The 22340-nt window shown below is 36.6% G+C and overlaps 2 protein-coding genes and 1 long non-coding RNA gene across 5 annotated transcripts; 2 read left to right on the forward strand and 1 right to left on the reverse strand.

Annotated features, from left to right (window-relative positions):
- Positions 1-7397: 7397 nt before the first annotated feature.
- Positions 7398-7890, reverse strand: LOC142232421 (uncharacterized). The gene is made up of 2 exons (XR_012721120.1): positions 7643-7890; positions 7398-7575 (listed from the first exon to the last, which is right to left on the reverse strand). It is a non-coding gene; the product is annotated as an uncharacterized LOC142232421 (long non-coding RNA).
- A 595-nt stretch (positions 7891-8485) lies between these two features.
- On the forward strand, positions 8486-9980 carry LOC142229485 (proteasome activator complex subunit 3-like). Of its 2 annotated transcripts, none has more exons than XM_075300045.1 (3): positions 8486-8779; positions 8879-9245; positions 9309-9980. In XM_075300045.1, the coding sequence occupies exons 1-3, from the start codon at positions 8756-8758 to the stop codon at positions 9674-9676; spliced, it is 759 nt and encodes a 252-aa protein (XP_075156160.1). In that variant the 5' UTR covers positions 8486-8755; the 3' UTR covers positions 9677-9980. The 2 variants fall into 2 exon arrangements, with proteins under 2 accessions (XP_075156160.1, XP_075156159.1); XM_075300044.1 differs by having other exon boundaries at positions 8487-8779; positions 8876-9245.
- Positions 9981-14265: 4285 nt separating this feature from the next.
- Positions 14266-15828, forward strand: LOC142229204 (proteasome activator complex subunit 3-like). 2 transcript variants are annotated; one of them, XM_075299744.1, is made up of 3 exons: positions 14266-14617; positions 14717-15077; positions 15145-15828. In XM_075299744.1, exons 1-3 carry the CDS (start codon positions 14594-14596, stop codon positions 15510-15512), a joined length of 753 nt encoding a protein of 250 aa, XP_075155859.1. In that variant the 5' UTR covers positions 14266-14593; the 3' UTR covers positions 15513-15828. The 2 variants fall into 2 exon arrangements, with proteins under 2 accessions (XP_075155859.1, XP_075155858.1); XM_075299743.1 differs by having other exon boundaries at positions 14267-14617; positions 14714-15077.
- Positions 15829-22340: the final 6512 nt, after the last annotated feature.

Raw genomic sequence — 22340 nt, forward strand, 5'->3', positions numbered from 1 at the left:
GCCTTATTGTGCACATTATAAGTTAAGTCCGAAGGCATAATCGATACTGCTGCATGTTAATGGGATCGATAACACAACCGATTATTTAAGTGGACCTTAGACGGTCGGATAATCACTACGACAGAGGTTCGCCTATTTGTTGTGTGTTCGTTCAAGTTTTACCCTCACACTGCACGAACAATTATGATAACAACATGAAGAAATAAGAAGAAGCATAAACACAAACAATGAAGATGGACGAAAGTTAGGTGTAAAGCCATTTTTTAAGTAAAAATGGAAGAAACAATAAAAATTCCAAGCTGAATTAGCGATTAATTTCGTTGCAGAAATGCTTGTTTTATTTATGAAACTAAATTTGTTTTTGCTAATGTTTGGCGAACATCCTCTTACACGTGAAGATTTGTGCCTCCAACGGAAGGTTAGGTTATGTGGCAGCCCGATGTATCAGGCTCACTTAGACTATTCAGTCCATTGTGATACCACAGTGGTGAACTTCTCTCTTATCACTGAGTGCTGCCCGATTCCATGTTAAGCTCAATGACAAGGGACCTCCTTTTTATAGCCGAGTCCGAACGGCGTTCCACATTCCAGTGAAACCACTTAGAGAAGCTTTGAAACCCTCAGAAATGTCACCAGCATTACTGAGGTGAGATAATCCACCGCTGAAAAACTTTTTTGGTGTTCGGTCGTAGCAGGAATCGAACCCACGACCTTGTATATGCAAGGCGGGCATGCTAACCAGTGCACCAAGGTGGCTCCAACGGAAAATATCAAAGTTGTTTTGATTTTATGCCAACACGTCCCCGCAACACGCGAACATGGCCTTATACTAGCTGATTTGTCGCCGCAACGTGTTGTGTCGTAGGGTTTATCTGACCGTATAAGGTGCCCTTTAGTCATCGCCGACAAGTCGTATCGATGCGACACACTGTAAGATTCTTTACAAACACCGACATTCCGTCCGGAATAAGTGATAGTCTGTAAAGCGCATAAGACGCATTACAGGGCTGCGCCCAGTATTGGCCCCAAGCGGAAAATTGGTTTGCATCCAAATACGGCTGTCATTCGGGAATGATTTTTATAAATCCCGGTATTCGGGATTTCAAAACACAGAATCCCGGGATTTTCCGGGATCCCGAAATTTTCGGGATTCTTTAAATATTTTAAGTAATAACAATCTCAGCAAATTATTTTAAGGGTTTTGATTAGATTAGGTATATTTTCGTACACTTGTGTTAATCCTTCTGTACTTCATCGCTTTAAGTAACTTCTTAAAAATATCGAGGCACCCAAACTTTCGTCAAATATACGCGATCCTATCTTATTGCAGTTTAAAACAACTGCTCTCACAGACGACATTGGTCTAAGGGTCGTTTATACTGATTGAAGACATCAATCTATTAATAAAAAATCCAAAAAAGTTGTATATTCACCAGAGAAATGGTTGGTTGTAATTCTATAATTACAATGAGGAAATGATGTCAGTAACTTATTTTTTGTTACAAGAACAATGTTTTCATTATTTTCCCCATTATACATTCAACACGACCATAAAAAAGTTCACAGGATCAAAACGAAATTCCCATAACCATTCAATTGGTTACTGATATATCCTGTATCTCAGTAACCTTTGTGTTAAAATATTTATGGCATCGAATTACCTTTGAATTGATATAGAAAATTATTTTCCATTTTTTATTATTTGATTTGAATTGAATAAAAAAAAACACATTAATTGGCGACGAGGATAAAAATATAATGGAGCAAGCGTTTGAACAAATTTTGGAACGTCAGCAAGCTTGGGCACAACAAATGCTGACACAACAACAGGAATTCTTTGCAAGTGTATTGAACCAGCGTATAGCTAGTCCAGCTGTTAGTACATTGCCAGGAAGTATATCAGTGCCGAAATTTCATCACTTTGAGGAAGAAGTGACCGAATTTGATTCCTATAAGAGACAACTAGAGGAACATTTTAAAGCTTATGGAGTGGATGATGACGGTCGCAAAAGATCCTTTTTATTATCTTGGATTGGAGATAAAACATTTTGCGTTCTACAGAAACTTGTTGGGAAGGAGAGACTACAGTTATTGTCCTACACAGAGTTGATCAGCAGCTTACAAACACACTACAAAAGTAAGACACATGTAATCAAAGCAAGATATGAGTTTTATAAGAGATTGAAACGAGAAGGAGAAACTTACAATCAGTGGGTTACTGAATTGAGAGGTATGGCCAGAGAGTGTAATTTTGTATGTAGAAATGCAACCTGTTCTACTGAATATTCTGATGAACTTATTCGAGATATAGTGATCTTATATACACCGGATGAACCGGTTAGAACTGCTGCACTACATAAGGAGGAACCAACACTTAAGGAAGTGATGCAGATTGCTGAGACATTTGAAACTACCCAGAAAACAATTAATAGTATAAAAGCTAATAATACTGGCGATTCAGAGATTTTAGTGGTAAGAAATAGTTCCAGGAAAACATACGACCAAAGCTCGAATCAAGACTATAGGAAACGGAAATCGAGTCAGCAGTGGCCATCATGCACGGGCTGTTTTAAGACACATGAGAAAGAACAATGTAAATATCGTAGAGCCCAATGTTATATATGCAAGAAAATCGGTCATATTGCCCCGGTATGCAAGTCAAATCAGAATACTAATACTCACATACGAACGGTAGAAGACGAATTTGCAATGCTTTCATGTGATGTTGATTATAGTATCATTACAAGAACAGGCAACAAATTAGTTCTGAACGTGGAAATTAACGGTAAGGAAATGGAGTTTCAATTTGATACAGGTGCTATGAAATCTGTTATTGGAATCAGAGGGTACAACCAGCTAGGAAGCCCCCAACTGCAATACACAGACGTTAAGCTCTTCGGATATGGTAAGACCGAAATTCCCGTATTGGGTTTACTGAAAGTTGAAGTAAAAATTGAAGGGGAAATAAAAAACTTGGAGCTTATTGTTGCGGACTCAGTAGAGTGTTCAAATATATTCGGACTCAATTGGTACGATGAATTTAAAAGAGTTCATATTTTTAAGATTGAGGACAACGTACATATAGAAAATATATGTAAAGAATATAAAAAACTGTTTTCAAAAGAACTCGGCTTATGTAAAACTATGATGGGACATATATATATGAAATCGAATGCCAGGCCAAAATTTTTTAAATCTAGACCAATTCCGTATGCTATGAATGACCTTTTTAAGGAAGAAGCAGAAAGGTTAATTAAGTTAGGTATATGGAAACCGATTAAATACAGTCAATGGGCATCTCCACTTGTTATAGTGCCAAAACCCAACAACAAAATTAGGGTTTGTGCAGATTTCAAACTTACAATTAATCCTCAGATGGACGTGGAAAGATATCCTATACCCCGTATTAGAGATTTGTTTCATAAACTACGAAATGGAAGCTATTTTTCTAAGATAGACTTATCAGATGCATACCTACAAATTGAAATGGATGAAGAATCTAAGGCACTTTTGGTAGTCAACACCCCATTAGGATTGTACCAATACCAGAGGTTACCATTTGGTGTTGCTAGTGCTCCCGCCATATTTCAACGCCTAATCGAACAGACAATCCAAGACATACCAGGTTGTGTCAATTACTTAGATGATATAATTGTAACGGGAGATACAGAAGAAGATCATTTAAAGAACTTAAGACTCTTGTTCCAAAGGTTGACAGAGGGGGGATTTCGATGCAATCGTGATAAATGCTCGTTTTTAAAGTCAGAAATTGAGTACTTAGGTCATGTAATAACTAAGTCTGGGATTGTTCCTTCGGGTGCAAGAACAGAGGCAATCAAGAAACTGCCTCGGCCCAAAAATATTTCAGAGTTACAGTCTTTCTTGGGAAAAGTAAATTATTATTGCAATTTTATTAACAATTATTCTACCATATGCGGTCCCTTAAATCTACTTCGTAAGAAGGAACAAAAATTCGTTTGGGGAGACCAACAAGAAAGTTCATTTCAAGAATTGAAAAGACAGCTAGTGGAAATAGCAGAGCTGGTACATTATGATGAGAACATGGGAATTGTTTTAGCAACTGATGCTTCGTCGTATGGATTGGGAGCTGTAATATCACACAAATTCCCTGATGGTTCAGAACGACCGATTGCCTATGCATCAAAAACCCTGTCAGAGAGCCAGAAGAACTACAGCCAGATAGAAAAAGAAGCTCTATCTATTATATTTGGTGTTCGAAAATTTCATGAATATTTATACGGACGGGAGTTCATATTAGTGACGGATCACAAACCACTGGTCACTATATTTGGTCCAACGAAAGGAATTTCAACAACCACGGCGAATCGTCTTCAGAGGTGGGCCGTGATCCTTTCTGGATATAATTATACAATAAAGTATAAAGGCACTAAACACCACGGAAATGCCGACGCATTGTCCAGATTACCTTACAAAGAGGATAAAAGATTTGATGAGTCGGTGGAGGGAAATGAGGTTCATGTTATAGCAAGTTTAGAAAATTTTCCCGTGAATGCAAAACAAGTCGCAGAGCACACTAAAAAAGATCGAATATTAGGACAAGTTTTAAACTGGGTACTAGAGGGGTGGCCCGAAAAAGTGGCTGACAAAGACTGCTTGCCGTATTTTCATCACCGATACAACCTTACACAACGCGATGGAGTCTTGATTATGCAGACTGACTACAACCGTATAGTTATCCCAAAGCAGTTACGTTCTAAAGTTTTAGAGATGATGCATGAAGGTCATTGGGGTATTGTTCGCATGAAGCAGATAAGTAGACGTTATTGTTGGTGGCCCAAGATAGACGATGATATTTGTAGACTGGTATCATCTTGTCGCGCATGCATTATACATTCTTCAGATCCTCCTAAGCAGTTTTCACCTTGGCCGGAGACTTCTGCTCCGTGGCAACGAATACATTTAGATTTCGCTGGACCATTCCATGATTATATGTGGTTAGTTCTTATCGACACCTATTCTCAATTTCCGTATATAGTAAAGATGAAAAATGCTACGTCGACAGTGACAATAAGAGCTCTGCAGTCAATTTTTGCGACGGAAGGCTTACCGGAAACCATTGTAACAGATAACGGAACTCAATTTACGTCACATGAATTTTACTGTTTTTGTGAGAAAAACGGCATTAAGCACTTAACAACTTCACCGTTTCATCCAGCGTCAAATGGACAAGCCGAGAGATTTGTGAGAACAGTGAAAACATCATTAAAAAAGCAAATTGAGGGAGGTAAGAGTCTCGAAACTGCCCTACTAGCTTTTTTGAGTACGTATAGAACAACCCCAAACAAGAATGGCAAATCGCCTGCAGAACTGCTTCATGGGCGCCAACCCCGAACATTGTTGTCTTTGTTGAATCCTACAATGAATTCATGGAGGGAGGAAGAAAAAACGGAAGCAAAATCGAAGTATTTCAACGTTAATGAAAGAATTGTGTTCAAGAACTTTGGCAAAGGGGAAAGATGGCTACCGGGGGTCATACTAAAACGGATGGGCAATGTAATGTATTGGATTAGAAGTGGAAATAATTCATTAATTAAAAGACATAGAAATCAAATAAAAAGGTCAAATGTATCGTCAGAGTTCACCGAATTGTCTCAAGCCGCCCGATTATTAATGGATGCTTGTGAGTCGAAGCTGGGCGGGACCAACACGTATTCTGTCCCATTGTTGATCGATGGAGACTCTTCTACAATTAATTCGAGAGATACTCCAATTGTCGGAAGGGACAGTAATAATACCAATGAACACCCAGAATCAATACCACTCCCACAACAGATCCACACTCCAGATGTTGGTGACGCTGTATATAGTAGGGAAAATCCAATACCACGTTTGAGGAAATCGGAGAGGGTTAAACGCAAACCTATTCGCTACTCTCCGATGATGGCAAACAAATTGGCACGGAGGATGTGATATATCCTGTATCTCAGTAACCTTTGTGTTAAAATATTTATGGCATCGAATTACCTTTGAATTGATATAGAAAATTATTTTCCATTTTTTTATTATTTGATTTGAATTGAATAAAAAAAGACACATTAGTTACAATAACCAATGCCGATAAATTTGGTTTTATGCTGCATAAAATTGTTGAGCTAACCACCAGCATAGTGAGACCTACATCATGGGAATCAACAAATGGTTGGTACAACCAAAAGTTGAGTATACTAATAGAATCTTAGTTCAATTGTAGGACGGGTGTAAGGTAGTTGTTGCAACAAATAAATATTTATATCAACATCGACATGGTAAATGGTATGACGCTACAAAATTTGCAAAACGGGGAACAACATTTACTTGATAATAGTCCGCAATACATTGAATAAAGTTTATCCCATAGAAAATAAGTTGCCTTCAGGTAAGTATCGCACCGATTTATAAAAAAGGAATATTACAAAAGTTTCCATAAAAATTGCAGGCTTCATACATCAACAAACACAAATACTTTTTACGGCAAGCGAGCTTTTTTAATGTATTAAGATTACAGGAAGAGTCTAAGTCGATCTGTATTTATATCTAGAGGCTTAAGGCCGATATGCACCTCTAGCGAAATTTTCGGTAGCAAAAATTTATTTAAGTCTACAACAAAAAAACAGGGCTGTGTACACAAATTTTAAACCAGCTAATCACTTTTAAAAGTTGTTAATATATGTTCCAAATATTCCTCAAATAAATTGTTTATTATTTACAGACCTTTTAAAACTTTTACGCACACAATGATTGTAATAAATTAAATGTTTGCGTACCAGCTTACGAAATTGAACGCTACCGAAAATTTCGTTAGCATAAATAGCAATGCATTTCTTATGGGAATGAAATTTTTCGCTAGAGGTACATACCGGCTTTTGAGGAAGAAATTTCTGGCAAGTATGTAATGAATTAGGTTCTGTAGTTTCACCACATAATTGCAACCTAGTAACCATCTGTCATTGGTATACAAACATTACCTATAAAAATTGTAAATTGTAATGTAAATTGATCTCACATATATGTAGACCAAAAGCCTTTGTTGTTAGCACCTTTTGTATTTATTTTCGTAGTTTATTATGATTGTAAATATTGTAATAAATTCCCTGCCAACATTTTTTGAATTTGGGGGCGCTTCTGAGAATCCCCACTACGTCGAAAACAATCATATACGACATCAAAAACTCGTCGGAAAAGCGCCGTCACTATTGAGAAGTTGTACCACGCCAAGTTACTGCGAAAAAGTTTCTCATCAATGCAATTATTAGGTGCCTATTTAGATCAATTTCGAAGGACGCCAATAAGAACCCCTGCAAACTATCAGAAAAAGTGCATTTTAAGGTAATTGTAGAAGAATCATTGTGGTCAAGTAAAACACGATTGTGTAGATGTTTATTGATTTGATTAAACATTTATAATTTCTTATAAATATAACATTTTTCGCTTTATCTCATCACATTTAACATAATTTTTTGCATTAATAAAAGAATGATGTTGAATTTTAAGTAGCAAGTTACATATTGCAGCGTCTATCAGCCAGTTTGTTTATTTTCGATAGAGACAGCGTGCCTGGAAAAATATTTGTAAAACGATCACTTTATTCTATTTGGAAAGTCGAAATTTTTTCACCATATACCTTTCACAATTTTAAGCGTAATATCTATGTTTTCAGAACTTTATTTTCGTTTTTATTTAAATAAAATATAACAAGCTGGTTGCGCTTGGCGTTTCACAAAAAATAAAAAGGCTCTTCTAACAGTAGTGATGGCAAAATACTTTCATGTACATTTTGTACTTTTTGATATGCTTCCCCCATCACAGTTCGCGATGGTTGTGGTGACATTTACGAGTCTGTGGTAGCGATGAGGATGAAATGGAACTTTGAAATGCTGGCAGAGTTAATAAAATCTCAATATAATCTGCCCTTTCATTTGATATTGGAATTTGGTAGGATAATAGTAAAGAAAATCGAGGGCGGTTGCACCAACAAACAAAAAAATTAATATGAAATTGCGACAACCAATGCAAAGTTGATCCAACACACTACCATGTAGTTACAATTGCCAAATGTTAGTTGTGCTGACAGATATCATTGATAGTTGATGGAACCACCTGCTTTCGGTTGGCAAATAATTCGGTTGAGGCAACGAATTTGTTCTCTGGGTGTTGAACAAAGTTAGATTATTTTTTCGGGATCCCGACAAATAAAAAACCCCGGGTTTCGGGATAAATCCCGTCCCAAAACTCTCGAGATTTCGGGACGGTATTAATCCCGAATGAGAGCTCTAGTACTGGCCTTTATAAATACTCTGCTAGCATTTCAAAGTTCGATTTCATCTCCATTACTTGTTGTTTAGCTGATGCCACCTTATTAATCCACCATTAGGTATAGGACTACCTAGTTATGCTATCATAAATGAATACCAACTACAAAAACGACGAAAACATCACAAATGCCATATAGCATAGGAAATGTCAAAATGGTAGCACAGTTGCTAGCACGCCGGCGGAGAGAAAGGATACGAAATAATTTGGTGGAAAGTAAACAATTTCCAGTGGAAAAATAAGCAAACAAAGCAAAATAGATTTGTTAACATAAGCTAGTAATTGTTTGAATATATTAGAATTGCAGAAGAAAAGCAAAATAAATCGTTTGCTTTTGGTGACATCAAGACGATTAGAGAAACGAACAAAATCAGACATTGCCACCAAACATTAACGAAAAAGGGAATATACGAAATACAGCAGAATGTCGAGCAATACCATTGCCAAGGTAAGTTTTTTCAGCGATTCTTGTTTTTTGGTTGTTAGCTAATAATGACGCTGGTAGAATATTCACATTAATTGTCTCTTATTTATTTCACAATAGCAGGTCCAGGAATACAAAGACTCTTTGATTAAAAAAGCTGAACATCTTATTATCCAAGGTTTCCCTGAAAAGATAGTGGAACTCAATGAGCTTCTCGACACCCCCATGTTTAGTGAACGTAATTTCGCCGAAGTCCATCAAGATTTGAACATTCCAGTACCCGATCCAATTTTGGTGAACAATAATGGATCCGGAGCAGATGCCGATGGTGGTGATTCTGATCAAGCAGCTGCCAAAAGACCAAGAACTGAAATACCGCCAGCTGGTACCAAGGTCATGTATTTGGCTACTGGTTCAGTACCCTGCAATACACCTCTTTGTGAAATGATCAAAGTTGTTAAGCCCATAATCAGAAAATTAGTGGAAGATTGTAAGTAACTCGTGTGAGTTTTTTTTTCGTTCATATCTGATTATTTGATTTGCGGGTTTTCAGCTAACCTTTTGAAAATGTGGATTTCATTTATGATTCCGAAAATCGAAGATGGCAATAACTTTGGTGTTTCTATTCAAGAAGATACCCTAGCTGAAATACAAACTGTTGAATCCGAGGCAGCTGCATTCTTCGACCAAATTTCCCGCTATTTTCTCTCCAGAGCTAAAGTCGTTTCTAAAGTGGCCAAATATCCACACATCGATGATTACAGACGAGCCGTAGTGGAACTCGATGAAAAAGAATATCTCAGCCTATGGTTGGTGGTGTGTGAAGTAAGAAATCGTTATTCCTCGCTACACGATATTGTAATTAAGAATATGGAAAAGCTAAAGAAACCACGTTCCTCAAATGCCGAGAGTCTTTATTAAGAAAAAGTAGAGGAGGGCCTATAAATCACGCATTGACGTTACAATAGCCTATGTATAAAAGATCCTTTTGTTTGAAAATGTGTATATTTTTTTGTATTCAAAGAATTAATGAACCATGATACTTAAGACTTTTCCTCCTCAACCTTAAAATAGTAATATATAGATTTACACTTATGAATTAATATACAAAAAAACATAGTTTTTTTAAATGTAAACATAGATCCGATGAAAATTGGAATTTGTGCCCATCTTTGATTATTATCAATATTTCTTGCTAAATTTATTAAATGATCTTAATCTCGGATATTGTCCATTTTATTTATACTTATATATATAAAAAGCGAATACAATTTAAAATGTTCGTTGATTTCTTGGTAAATTTACAAATATAGCGATCGCTTGAAAATTTCCATTGGAATTGAATTTCACAATATATTCTAAACCGTGAACAACATAGACTAGCAAAACATATGAGTGGTTTGGCGATAAAATGAATGTGAGTTGTTATTGTAAAAAAAAAACAATTCTGGTCAACAAGCAGATGGTATTTGAGTATTGTTAATGCCAACATATGCCATAGAGGTGAACAAACGTATACACAAATACCAACACGTTACTCAATTGGATAGTGTGCCGCTAAAAATCAGGCAGTTGAGATTAGCGAAACATAAAGATGTAAGCAACATTGAATAATTTCAAAAGATTACTGTTTTAGAGAGTGAAAAGAAAAACCCCAGGATGGATTAGAGCTGAACAGACTAAGACGACTTAGGGTGATCCCGCACCTTTGAAAATCCTTGTTCCAGTTTCATTTATTCGACATAAGGTCTTATAACAACGCAAAGTTCTGTAATTAACAATGTTTATACCCTGCGCCACACTGTGGAACAGGAGGAGACGAGATAGACACATGGTGTCTTTGGCAGAAATGCTCAGTGTGGGCTCCTGAGTCGATAAAGCCATGTCCGTCTGTCCGTGAACACATTTTTGTAATCAAAGTCTAGGTCGCAGTTTTAGTCCAATCGACTTCAAATTTGGCACAAGTATGTGCTTTGGCTCAGAATAGAACCCTATTGATTTTGGAAGCAATCGGTTCAGATTTAGATATAGCTCCCATATATATATATTTCGCCCGATATGGACTTATATGGCCCCAGAAACCAGAGTTTTACCCTAATTTGCCTAAAATTTTGCACAAGAAGAACAATTAGTATTATAGTCAATTGTGCCAAATTTTATTGAAATCGGTTAAAATTAGATATAGCTCCCATATATAGCTTTCGCCCGATTTACACTCATATGACCACAGAGGCCAATTTTTTGCCCCGATTTAGTTGACATTTTGCACAGGGAGTAGAATTAGCATTGCAGCTATGCGTGCCAAATTTGGTTGAAATCGGTTCAGATTTAGATATAGCTCCCATATATAGCTTTCGCCCGATTTACACTCATATGACCACTGAGGCCAATTTTTTGCTCCGATTTAACTGAAATTTTGCACAGGGAGTATAATTAGCATTGTAGCTATGCGTGTCAAATTTGGTTGAAATCGGTTCAGATTTAGATATAGCTCCCATATAGAGCTTTCGCCCGATTTACACTCAAATGACTACAGAGGCCAATTTTTTGCTCCGATTTAGTTGAAATTTTGCACAGGGAGTAGAATTAGCATTGTAGCTATGCGTGTCAAATTTGGTTGAAATCGGTTCAGATTTAGATATAGCTCCCATATATAGCTTTCGCCCGATTTACACTCATATGACCACAGAGGCTAATTTTTTGCTCCGATTTAGTTGAAATTTTGCACAGGGAGTAGAATTAGCATTGTTGCTATGCGTGCCAAATTTGGTTGAAATCGGTTTAGATTTAGATATAGCTCCCATATATAGCTTTCGCCCGATTTACACTCATATGACCACAGAGGCCAATTTTTTGCCCCGATTTAGTTGACATTTTGCACAGGGAGTAGAATTAGCATTGTTGCTACGCGTGCCAAATTTGGTTGAAATCGGTTTAGATATAGCTCCCATATATATGTTTTTCTGATTTCGACAAAAATGGTCAAAATACCAACATTTTCCTTGTAAAATCGCCTCTTCTTAGTCGAAAAGTTGTAAAACTGACTGTATTTTTCCTTAACTTGAAATACATATAAAGTGTGATTTGTTAAGAGCTTGATAACTTTTTTTTTTAAAAAAACGCATAAAATTTGCAAAATCTCATCGGTTCTTTATTTGAAACGTTAGATTGGTCCATGACATTTACTTTTTGAAGATAATTTCATTTAAATGTTGACCGCGGCTGCGTCTTAGGTGGTCCATTCGGAAAGTCCAATTTTGGGCAACTTTTTCGAGCATTTCGGCCGGAATAGCCCGAATTTCTTCGGAAATGTTGTCTTCCAAAGCTGGAATAGTTGCTGGCTTATTTCTGTAGATTTTAGACTTGACGTAGCCCCACAAAAAATAGTCTAAAGGCGTCAAATCGCATGATCTTGGTGGCCAACTTACCGGTCCATTTCTTGAGATGAATTGTTCTCCGAAGTTTTCCCTCAAAATGGCCATAGAATCGCGAGCTGTGTGGCATGTAGCGCCATCTTGTTGAAACCACATGTCAACCAAGTTCAGTTCTTCCATTTTTGGCAACAAAAAGTTTGTTAGCATCGAACGATAGCGATCGCCATTCACCGTAACGTTGCGTCCAACAGCATCTTTGAAAAAATACGGTCCAATGATTCCACCAGCGTACAAACCACACCAAACAGTGCATTTTTCGGGATGCATGGGCAGTTCTTGAACGGCTTCTGGTTGCTCTTCACTCCAAATGCGGCAATTTTGCTTATTTACGTAGCCATTCAACCAGAAATGAGCCTCATCGCTGAACAAAATTTGTCGATAAAAAAGCGGATTTTCTGCCAACTTTTCTAGGGCCCATTCACTGAAAATTCGACGTTGTGGCTCGTTAGTAAGTCTATTCATGATGAAATGTCAAAGCATACTGAGCATCTTTCTCTTTGACACCATGTCTGAAATCCCACGTGATCTGTCAAATACTAATGCATGAAAATCCTAACCTCAAAAGAATCACCCTTTATATCGAGCGATAAATCATAAATAAACTTTTGCGAAGTTTCCTTAAAATTGCTTCAGATTTAAATGTTTCCCATATTTTTTTACTAACATTGTGTTCCACCCTAGCGCATTAGCCGACTTAAATTTTGAGTCTATAGATTTTGTAGAAGTCTATCAAATTCTGTCCAGATCGAGTGATATTTAAATGTATGTATTTGGGACAAACCTTTATATATAGCCCCCAACACATTTGACGGATGTGATATGGTATCGAAAAATTAGATCTACAAAGTGGTGCAGGGTCGGCCCCACCCGACTTTAGACTTTCCTTACTAAAGTGAAAACTAAATCAGTAAAAAAAAGGCATACAATTATGCATATTTGTTGCAGATTTCATTATAGCATATGGAGAATAGCACAAGGCAAATTTTCACAAAGTTCGTATTCCATAAAATGGATTATTAAAGAAAAGTAATCGTGAAAAAATTTGGATTTTAGCGGCTAAAGGTGTGTACTATGTTCGTTTTTCGAGTTGAAAATCACTTTATTTTCGCGATTACTTTTCCTGAAATAATCAAAATTATAAATGAAAACAGACATATTCCTGTAAAGTCTTGCCGAAATATAGAGGAACAAGAAATTGCACATCAATTGAGTTAATTTATCTGCTTCATATTGAACTGTTTTAATAAAGTAACCGCGAAAATTTCAACGCGAAAAGCGAACATAGTACTTACCTTAAAGGTGAGTATTAAGTTCGAGTTTAGCCGCTAAAAACATGATTTTTTCACGATTACTTTTCTTTAATAATCCATTTTAAGGAATACAAACTTTGTGAAAACTTACTTTGGGCTATTCCCCATCAAGTTATAATAAAATCTGCAACATATATGTATAATTTTATTCCTTTTTTTACTGATTTAGTTTTCACTTTAGTGAAAAAACTCGAACTTAATACCCACCTTAATGCTTAGTACTAAGTTCGTTTATGCGAAACAGGAATATCTTCATATATCTCCGTAAATAGGGTCTCAAATCCAGATATGTTAACTTATTTATGCGAAATAATATGCCTGCCTATTTTTTTGTGCGAAAATTCCAGGGTTGTATAAATATGCGTCTGAAAATGCTCAAAACAAAGATTTCGCATTTATTCCGCGCTAACGTTTTTTATATGGAGTATAACAGTTTTTCGTGCGAAAACGTGATCTTAGTACTAGGCTTAAACTCGAACTTAGTACCCACCTTTAATCGTTCACATGTTCACATATTGCGTTAAATTATTTGCTTTGAATCGAACTAGTATCTGAAGAAACTAACCGCGAAAATTTCAACGAGAAAATTGAACATAATACCGATCTTAAAATTAAAAATAAATCTATAAAAGCAGAATAAAACTATAACATCTTTGGCAAATTTTTAATATCCCTCTTTAAAGAAAAGTAATCGTGAAATTTTTGTTGGTAGATGAATACCAGTTACAAATACAATGAAAACGACAGGATTGCCATATCGATTACCAAATGTCAAACTGGCAATACAGCAGCAAGCACGCCGGAGAGGAAAGGCAAGAAATTATTTAGAAGAGATTTAACAGTTTTCAGTGGAAAAGGAAATATCTACGAAGAAAACAAAATATATTTGTTAACATACATTCTAATTGAAGCATAGCTTAAAAAATAACAAGAATAGATAGAAATGTTCTATTATTTTATCAGTCACAAATCGCAAAGAATATCGTAAGTTTGGCGACGTCAAGACAGTTTGGAAAACAAGAAGAAGCAAACATCAACACCACCAACTCAATCACTTCAAGCTAAAAAAGGAACATACCAATAAATAAAGCAACATGCCGAGCGATACCATTGCCAAAGTAAGTTTTTCCCGTTGATTATTGATATTTGGTTTTTTCGCCGCATTGATGAGGGTGGAATAGTTCACTAATTGGCTCTCATTTATTTCATAACAGCAGGTCCAGGAATATAAAGATTCTTTGATCAAAAAAGCAGAACAACTTATTATCCAAGGTTTCCCCGAAAAGATAGTGGAACTCAATGAGCTTCTCGACACTCCCATGTTTAGTGAGCGCAATTTCGCCGAAGTTCATCAAGATTTGAACATTCCAGTGCCGGATCCCATTTTGGTGAACAATAATGGATCGGAAACAGATGGCGGTGATGCTGACCAACCAACTGCCAAAAGACCAAGAACTGATGTGCCGCCAGCTGGTACGAAGGTTATGTATTTGACGACCGGTTCAGTACCCTGCAATACCCCTCTTTGTGAAATGATCAAAGTTGTTAAGCCCATAATCCGAAAATTAGTAGAAGATTGTAAGTAATTTACGTGAGATTTGCTTCATTGATAGCTGACTTGTTTCTTTATCGTTTTTTTTTTCAGCTAACCTTTTGAAAATGTGGATTTCATTTATGATTCCAAAAATCGAAGATGGCAATAACTTTGGTGTTTCCATTCAGGAAGATACCCTAGCGGAAATACAAACTGTTGAATCCGAGGCTGCTGCATTCTTTGACCAAATATCCCGCTATTTTCTCTCCAGAGCTAAAGTCGTTTCCAAAGTGGCCAAATATCCACACATTGATGATTATAGACGGGCCGTAGTGGAACTTGATGAAAAGGAATATCTTAGTCTGTGGTTGGTGGTGTGTGAAGTAAGAAATCGTTATTCCTCGCTGCACGATATCGTCATAAAGAACATGGAAAAGCTAAAGAAACCACGTTCCTCGAATGCCGAGAGTCTTTACTAAAACATAGAAGATCGGAGATTACCAATCAGTCATTGACGCTACAACTACCATCGCCGCTGTATAAATAAAATCTTTTGTTTGAAAAAATTCTTTATATTTTAAGTATTCATGAATGATGAGTAGTAGAATATTAGTTGTGTTTCTTTACCAACTCTTAGTAGTTACTACTTTTACTATATACCGTTCCTTAACACCCAAAACTAGTAGTGAGAGAGAAACGTCTCAAAACTACTTTTACTACGAATGAAGTAAAGGAACACAACTTTTCTCTTCTACCTTAAAATAGAAACATATAAACTTTAAATCAAAAACAAAACATTGCTTTTTATGTGTGTAAACATTGATCTGATAAAAATCTGAACTTGTTCTCGTCATTGATTATTACCATTATTTCTTCGCAGTTGTATTTAAATGAGCATTATCTACTATATTCACAATTTTGTTCGCAAATTAAAAATACGTGTAATATAACTCTCGTTAATTTTTTCAATTCGTGTCTTAAAAATATAAATTTTCTATTTAAAACTCTTATCAACATAGACTTGGTAAGAATTTTGGTCTATTCGATTTTTTTCAAAATTTGGAAAAACAGACGTTTACTTTTCGAGTTTTGAAAAGTCGTTTTTCGCATTTTGCAATTATCGAACAAATGACGTGAAGTCGCGTCATTCAATTTTTGATAACTTCTCAGCATAAAAAGCTCTAAATGATGTCCTTGTCTGAACTGACATCAAGTTTTTGGATAAAAAGTCAATTTTCGACTTTTATATCCCTATTCCTGCCAAGAACCAGATGTTAGACTTGGTACTGTTATTGACAACATCTGCCGCGTAGGCATACCGCAGAATTTTCCTCACTCACTTGGGTAGTGAGTAACTTAGATACAGGCAGTATAGATTAGCCAAACATAAAGATGTAAACAAAATATTGAAGCACTCGAAAGACAGCCATTGTTGATGACCTCGCTGATCTTACCAGTTATTTCACTGCAAGAAATTTGAGGATATCTCCCACCAAATCCTCAGCCACACTTTTCACTACATGGACGGCGGAAATACGCAGGCAGTTGAATGTCAGAGTCGATGGCGAAACAATTCCGACAACAAAATACCCCAAGATTCTCGGGGTCACATTCGACCGCCTTTATAAGTCGTCCGCCCATGCCACTGCAATTTGTGATAAGCTCCGCGGTAGAAACAAGGTCCTCAAGTCGCTTGCCGGCAGCACTTGGGGTGCGGACAAAGAAACCTTGTTAACTACATATAAGGCAATTGGCCGGTCAGTGGTAAACTATGCAGCGCCAGTGTGGACACCTCAAATGAGCGATATGCAGTGGAATAACATACAGACCTGTCAGAACGCTGCCCTTAGAACCGCAACAGGATGTCTCCGCAGTACACCCCTGGATCACCTTTATGCGGAGACCAAGATCATCCCAGTGCGTCGACACAACTACATGTTGTCAAAGCAGTACCTCTTGGGTTGCCATCGAAGTTGTCATCCGAATCACCATCTTGTGGATAGACAACCTCCACCCAGGAATGTAAGGGTTGATCTTCACCGAGATCCAGCGTTACAAAAGAGAGCCTCTAGATCAGGCAGCATACCAGACAGGTCTGAACAGGATTCATGAGGATACTGTAGCTGAAGCGGAGTCCGACCACCGTCCATTGCACCGGAGGAGAGAGACCTCCCACGGCAGACAAGGGTAGTTTGTATCACAATGGACTGAATAGTCTAAGTGAGCCTGAATCTTAATCGGGCTGCCACTTTAACCTTTAAGGGTAGTTTTGGCCCAACTAAGATCAGGCAAGTGCAGCCGCCTCAATTCATACTTATCAGTGATTGATAGCAGCGTAGCTGACGTGTGTCCCATATGTAATCAAGGGCCACATGACACCGTCACCTTTTTGCTTGCCCAGCTAAGCCTACCCGTCTCACTACCAGATCACTCTGGACACACCCCATCCTTGTCGCAGAGTTCCTTGATCTGGCTACCAGCTGAACTACACAAGCATAGAACAAAATGGATGAAACTACATTAAAAACTGTTACAACAACAACAACAAAAACAGCCACACTAGGCTAGGCAGCGTGGCAGCCCAACATTGCAGGCTAACTTAAAGGATTCAGTATATTGTGATACCACAGAGGTAGCAATAACCAGGGACTTCTCTCTTATCACTGAGTGATACCCGATTCAATGTTTATCTCAATAATCAAGGACATTCCTTTTTATAGTCAAGTCCAAACTGCGTTCCACATTGCCATGAAACCACTTAGAGAAGCTTTGAAGCTTAGATAGAGTGGAAGTAGCGTAATCAGGTTGTATACAATTCGTCCTCGTCTGTTGTGCCAGACAAACTTAAGCTAACAAATCTATGTGGCAAACGTGCCTTTATTCCCAATGGGTGCTTAAGGATGAGTTGTATAAAAAGTTACACAACCGCTAAGTAATTTCGGTGTTCAAAAGAAAACGAAAATGAATCTAAAACTATTCAGCATGCCATAAATGCATTATAACTATTAGACTGTGTCCCTATGTAAACCACATTTCTGCTCTTATTAGACAGCCATAGGCTTAAAAAATTGATTAAAATTGTATTCAAAAAATTGATTAAAATTGTATGCCGGCCCGGATAAACAAATAAAAACCAACTCGATATATTATATTCGATCGATATAGATGTACATACTGAATACTTGAGGTAGGCAAAAATATCGTAGGTTAGGTTAGGTTAGGTGTAGGGGTTACTCTTTATTTCAGTTTCACTTAGACTTTCAACCCGTTGTGATTACTGATCGGTTCCATGTTTAGCTCAATGAAAAGAACCTCCTTTTTATAGCCGAGTTCGAAAAGTTTTTTTTGTTCGGTCGAAACTGGGAATGAACCCATGGCCCTTTCTATGTCAGGTGGATATGCTGTTTGCTTCCACGTTGGTTTGATGCGATTTAGATGTTTCTTTCTATGCCTTTTGTATTTTATGCTACTATTATATCATGTCTGCCTGCTAAGAAATACTCACAACATACCTTACCATGTTCGTTATGATAGCTAAGCTCATTTCATTATCCAAATTGTAACTACGTTTAAATGATGCACAGAAATTAGCGATCACCATATATTCACTTTATCACACTTCTTAATACGTTTGTAAATAATTTCTATGCGAAATGTGTCCAAATAAATTAACACGAATCGACATAAACTACCACAATTTAACAACTTTCTCACTTCTATATGTACCGCTAAAAAGCAAATTTGAAGCGTATGGTATTTTTTATTGCTGGCAATCCCGTTACGATTAAAATTGTAATAGAATAAGCAAATGGTAAAGAATGCTAAAATCCGTTAACTCAACCATGTCGGTAAGCGTCAGGCGATTGATAATACAACCCAATAGACACCATACCAATTAGAAAGTGAACCAACCCATTCTTCAGCATAATTTCAACGGACATACAACTGCTTGCTCTCAACTAATTCTCTAATATATTGCAAGTGGAAAAGTTGTTTCTAATGTATTGATTTCTACTGCTAATGACATTTGATCGAATTCTACTGTGTATTATTGAGAATTCGATTCTAAAATTGACGTGTTTTTGAGGAAAACTTGTGTGTTTGGACTTGATTTTTTATATGGGGAAAACGACTTGTTTTGAAATGCTTATAAAGGGAAAACATTTCAAACCGCAAAACATGCTTGGTGAGAACGCCGTATTAGGCTTCATTCTCCGCCACTATACATAACCTAAAGGTGTGTACTATGCTCGCTTTTCGCGGTTACTTTATTAAAACAGTTCAATATAAAGCAGATAAAATAACTCAATTGATGCGCAGTTTTATGTTCCTCTGGATTTCGGCAAGACTTTACAGGAATATGTTTATTATCATTTATAATTTTGATTATTTCTAGAATAAATTGGGCCACGACGAAGTTTTTAATGTGGTATCACAATGGACTGAATAGTCTAAGTGAGCCTGATACATCGGGCTGCCACCTAACCTAACCTAAGTTCTTAAAATAGTCCATCAAGACAATATATAAAACACAATAGGGCCAGTATGAATTAGGGCTCTAGCACACCCTTCGAAATCCATATGACGAAATATGCCATGAGATCCTGGAATTGAATCTTCAAGGATCAAGGAGAGGTAGGTCAAGAAGAACCTGCAGACGAACAATATTAAAAGAGACTGAGAAATCTTTAGATACGAGGGCGGTTCGGAAACTTCTTAGCCTATCAATAAAAGAGAATAGTTAATTTTTCAAAAATATTTTTATTTTTCAATATAATCTCCTGAAACTTCAATACACTTAGTCCAACACTTTTCTAGCAGTTCTATCCCTTGATTAAAATAGTTTTCCTCAAGGTCTTCAAAACAGTGGTTTACAACTGTAATTTCATCTTCATTTGAGGTAAAACGCTTGCCAGCAAGGAATTTTTTTATATTTGGGAACAAGTAAAAGTCACTGGGGCTAAATCAGGAGAATAAGGTGGTCAAGCAACTCATACTTTAATTCGTTGATTTTAGCCATTGTTAAAACACTCTTGTGCGCTGGTGCGTTGTCTTAATGAAAAATTATTTTTTTGTGTTGTAAGCCAGGACGTTTTTCTCGAATTTGTACATTTAATTGATCCAAAAGCTTGCAATAGCACTCTGAATTTATTGAGATGCCCATGATATTGGCAATTTCACGCACTTTTATTCGTCGATCATTTAATACCATATCATGCACTTTGGCTACAATTTCTGTTGTTGTTGCTGTTTTTGGACGTCCACTACGTGGTTCATCTTCAATGCTTGTACGACCACGTTTAAATTCAGCAACCCAATTTTTTACTGTTGCATATGAAGGAGCACTTTCACCTAAAGGCCGGTACTATGTTCATTCTTGCGAAAAATTTTTATGGAAACCATTATTTCGCACATAGAAAGCGGCGTTTTTTTAGGTAGCTTGGAGCGCTATTTTACAGGGAGCGATATTGGATTAAGTTGGTGGTTGTTGCTTGTTTTTACAAAATAACATTTTATTTTTCCTTGGGCAATTGATCTGCTATTCCTTTGATCCTTTGTATAGTTTCGGAACAAAAATATGGTCCGCGTTTGATTTATAAACCCGCACAAATAGTTTTTAATAAATAAATTATTTCTTAATTCACATTGCAAATGGCGCCGTGCTATAAACGTCAGTTTTTCAACACGAAAAAACAAAGTATCACAAATGGAAAAAATTTCGCAAATTTTTCGCATTTTTTGATTTTGTATGGAGTTTCAACGCGAAAACCGAACAGAGTACCGGCCTTAACACATTAACCATATCATTATGAATTTCTTGTCCCGATAAACCTTTTTTATGTAAATATTTAATGACAGCACGCATTTCTAATTTTTCCATTGTAAAAAAATTACGTATGCGTCTTTTTTGAACACCGTTTTCTATATTAAGGAATTGCCAGATCGAAACAAAATTTAACATGTGTTCATAATGCGCTTTACAGACTATCTGTTATTCCGGACGACAGTGCTCGTGTCGAACATATCCCATATATTGTGCACATTATAGGTTAGGTTAGGTTAGGTTAGGTTGGGTGGCAGCCCGATATTTCAGGCTCACTTAGACTATTCAGTCCATTGTGATACCACATTGGTGAACTTCTCTCTTATCACTGAGTGCTGCCCGATTCCATGTTAAGCTCAATGACAAGGGACCTCCTTTTTATAGCCGAGTCCGAACGGCGTTCCACATTGCAGTGAAACCACTTAGAGAAGCTTTGAAATCCTCAGAAATGTCACCAGCATTACTGAGGTGGGATAATCCACCGCTGAAAAACTTTTTTGGTGTTCGGTCGAAGCAGGAATCGAACCCACGACCTTGTGCATGCTAACCATTGCACCACGGTGGCTCCCTTGTGCACATTATAAGTTAAGTCCGAAGGCATAATCGATACTGCTGCATGGGATCGATAACACATTTACCGATTATTTAGTCATCGCCGACAAGTCGTATCAATCCGACACACTGTAAGATTTTTTACAAACACCGACATTCCGTCCGGAATAACTGATAGTCTGTAAAGCGCATAACAAAGATGGAAGTTTCCAAAACACTTATCTTTTTTCTGTTTATACCGAGCTTTTTGTGCTAGGCTAAGAAGTTTCCGAACTGCCCTCGTATATCGCGGCGGACAGAGAACGATTCTATATACAAAGCTTGGAAGATAGGAGCAAAACATGGCGGGAAAAGATGAATTTACTTTATATAAAATAAACACCAAAAATTTGAAGTGTTCATTACCGTGCATTTCAAAGGAATTTTTATATAAAATTAAATGGAAAAAAATAAGCTTTTAGAGTGTCGATATAAAAAGTCGATTTTTCCAAATATGAAAAATCTGTCTACAACTTTAAAACCTACAAAGGATAGTTTTTTGGATTGTCGTAGCACAATTAAAACTGTTAGAGAATAGAACCATGGACTTTTTAATTTTTCAAATTTTGTTTATTTCGACTTTGTTTGTTGTTGTTTTTAATTTAATACAATTGTTGTATTTTTACTAAGTAAAAATTAACATTATAATGTCATTTATATACATATCTATGCATAATATATAGTATATGTATAAAAAATCAGTGCTTAATTTTAAGACAAATTCCATAATTTACAATAGAACTTAATATTAGTACGAATTTTAAAGTTAATGACAAATTAAATTACAAGAAAACTAGCAACAAATGAAAAATACGTGCTGTTGTTCAAATTTTAAAATTTCGCGTTTTTTTTGCACATACATATAAAATCGAATTATATTAAATAAATAACT

Source organism: Haematobia irritans, chromosome 3 (assembly GCF_050003625.1).
Source record: "Haematobia irritans isolate KBUSLIRL chromosome 3, ASM5000362v1, whole genome shotgun sequence".
Lineage (NCBI taxonomy): Eukaryota > Metazoa > Arthropoda > Insecta > Diptera > Muscidae > Haematobia > Haematobia irritans.

Excerpts from the sequence above, each read along its gene's own strand:
- LOC142229485 (XM_075300044.1), top strand. The coding sequence starts at position 8,756 with ATGTCGAGCAATACCATTGCCAAG. Across the intron at positions 8,780-8,875 it reads CGAGCAATACCATTGCCAAG|CAGGTCCAGGAATACAAAGA; the intron begins GTAAGTTTTTTC and ends ATTTCACAATAG. Across the intron at positions 9,246-9,308 it reads CAGAAAATTAGTGGAAGATT|CTAACCTTTTGAAAATGTGG; the intron begins GTAAGTAACTCG and ends GCGGGTTTTCAG.
- LOC142229204 (XM_075299743.1), top strand. The coding sequence starts at position 14,594 with ATGCCGAGCGATACCATTGCCAAA. Across the intron at positions 14,618-14,713 it reads CGAGCGATACCATTGCCAAA|CAGGTCCAGGAATATAAAGA; the intron begins GTAAGTTTTTCC and ends ATTTCATAACAG. Across the intron at positions 15,078-15,144 it reads CCGAAAATTAGTAGAAGATT|CTAACCTTTTGAAAATGTGG; the intron begins GTAAGTAATTTA and ends TTTTTTTTTCAG.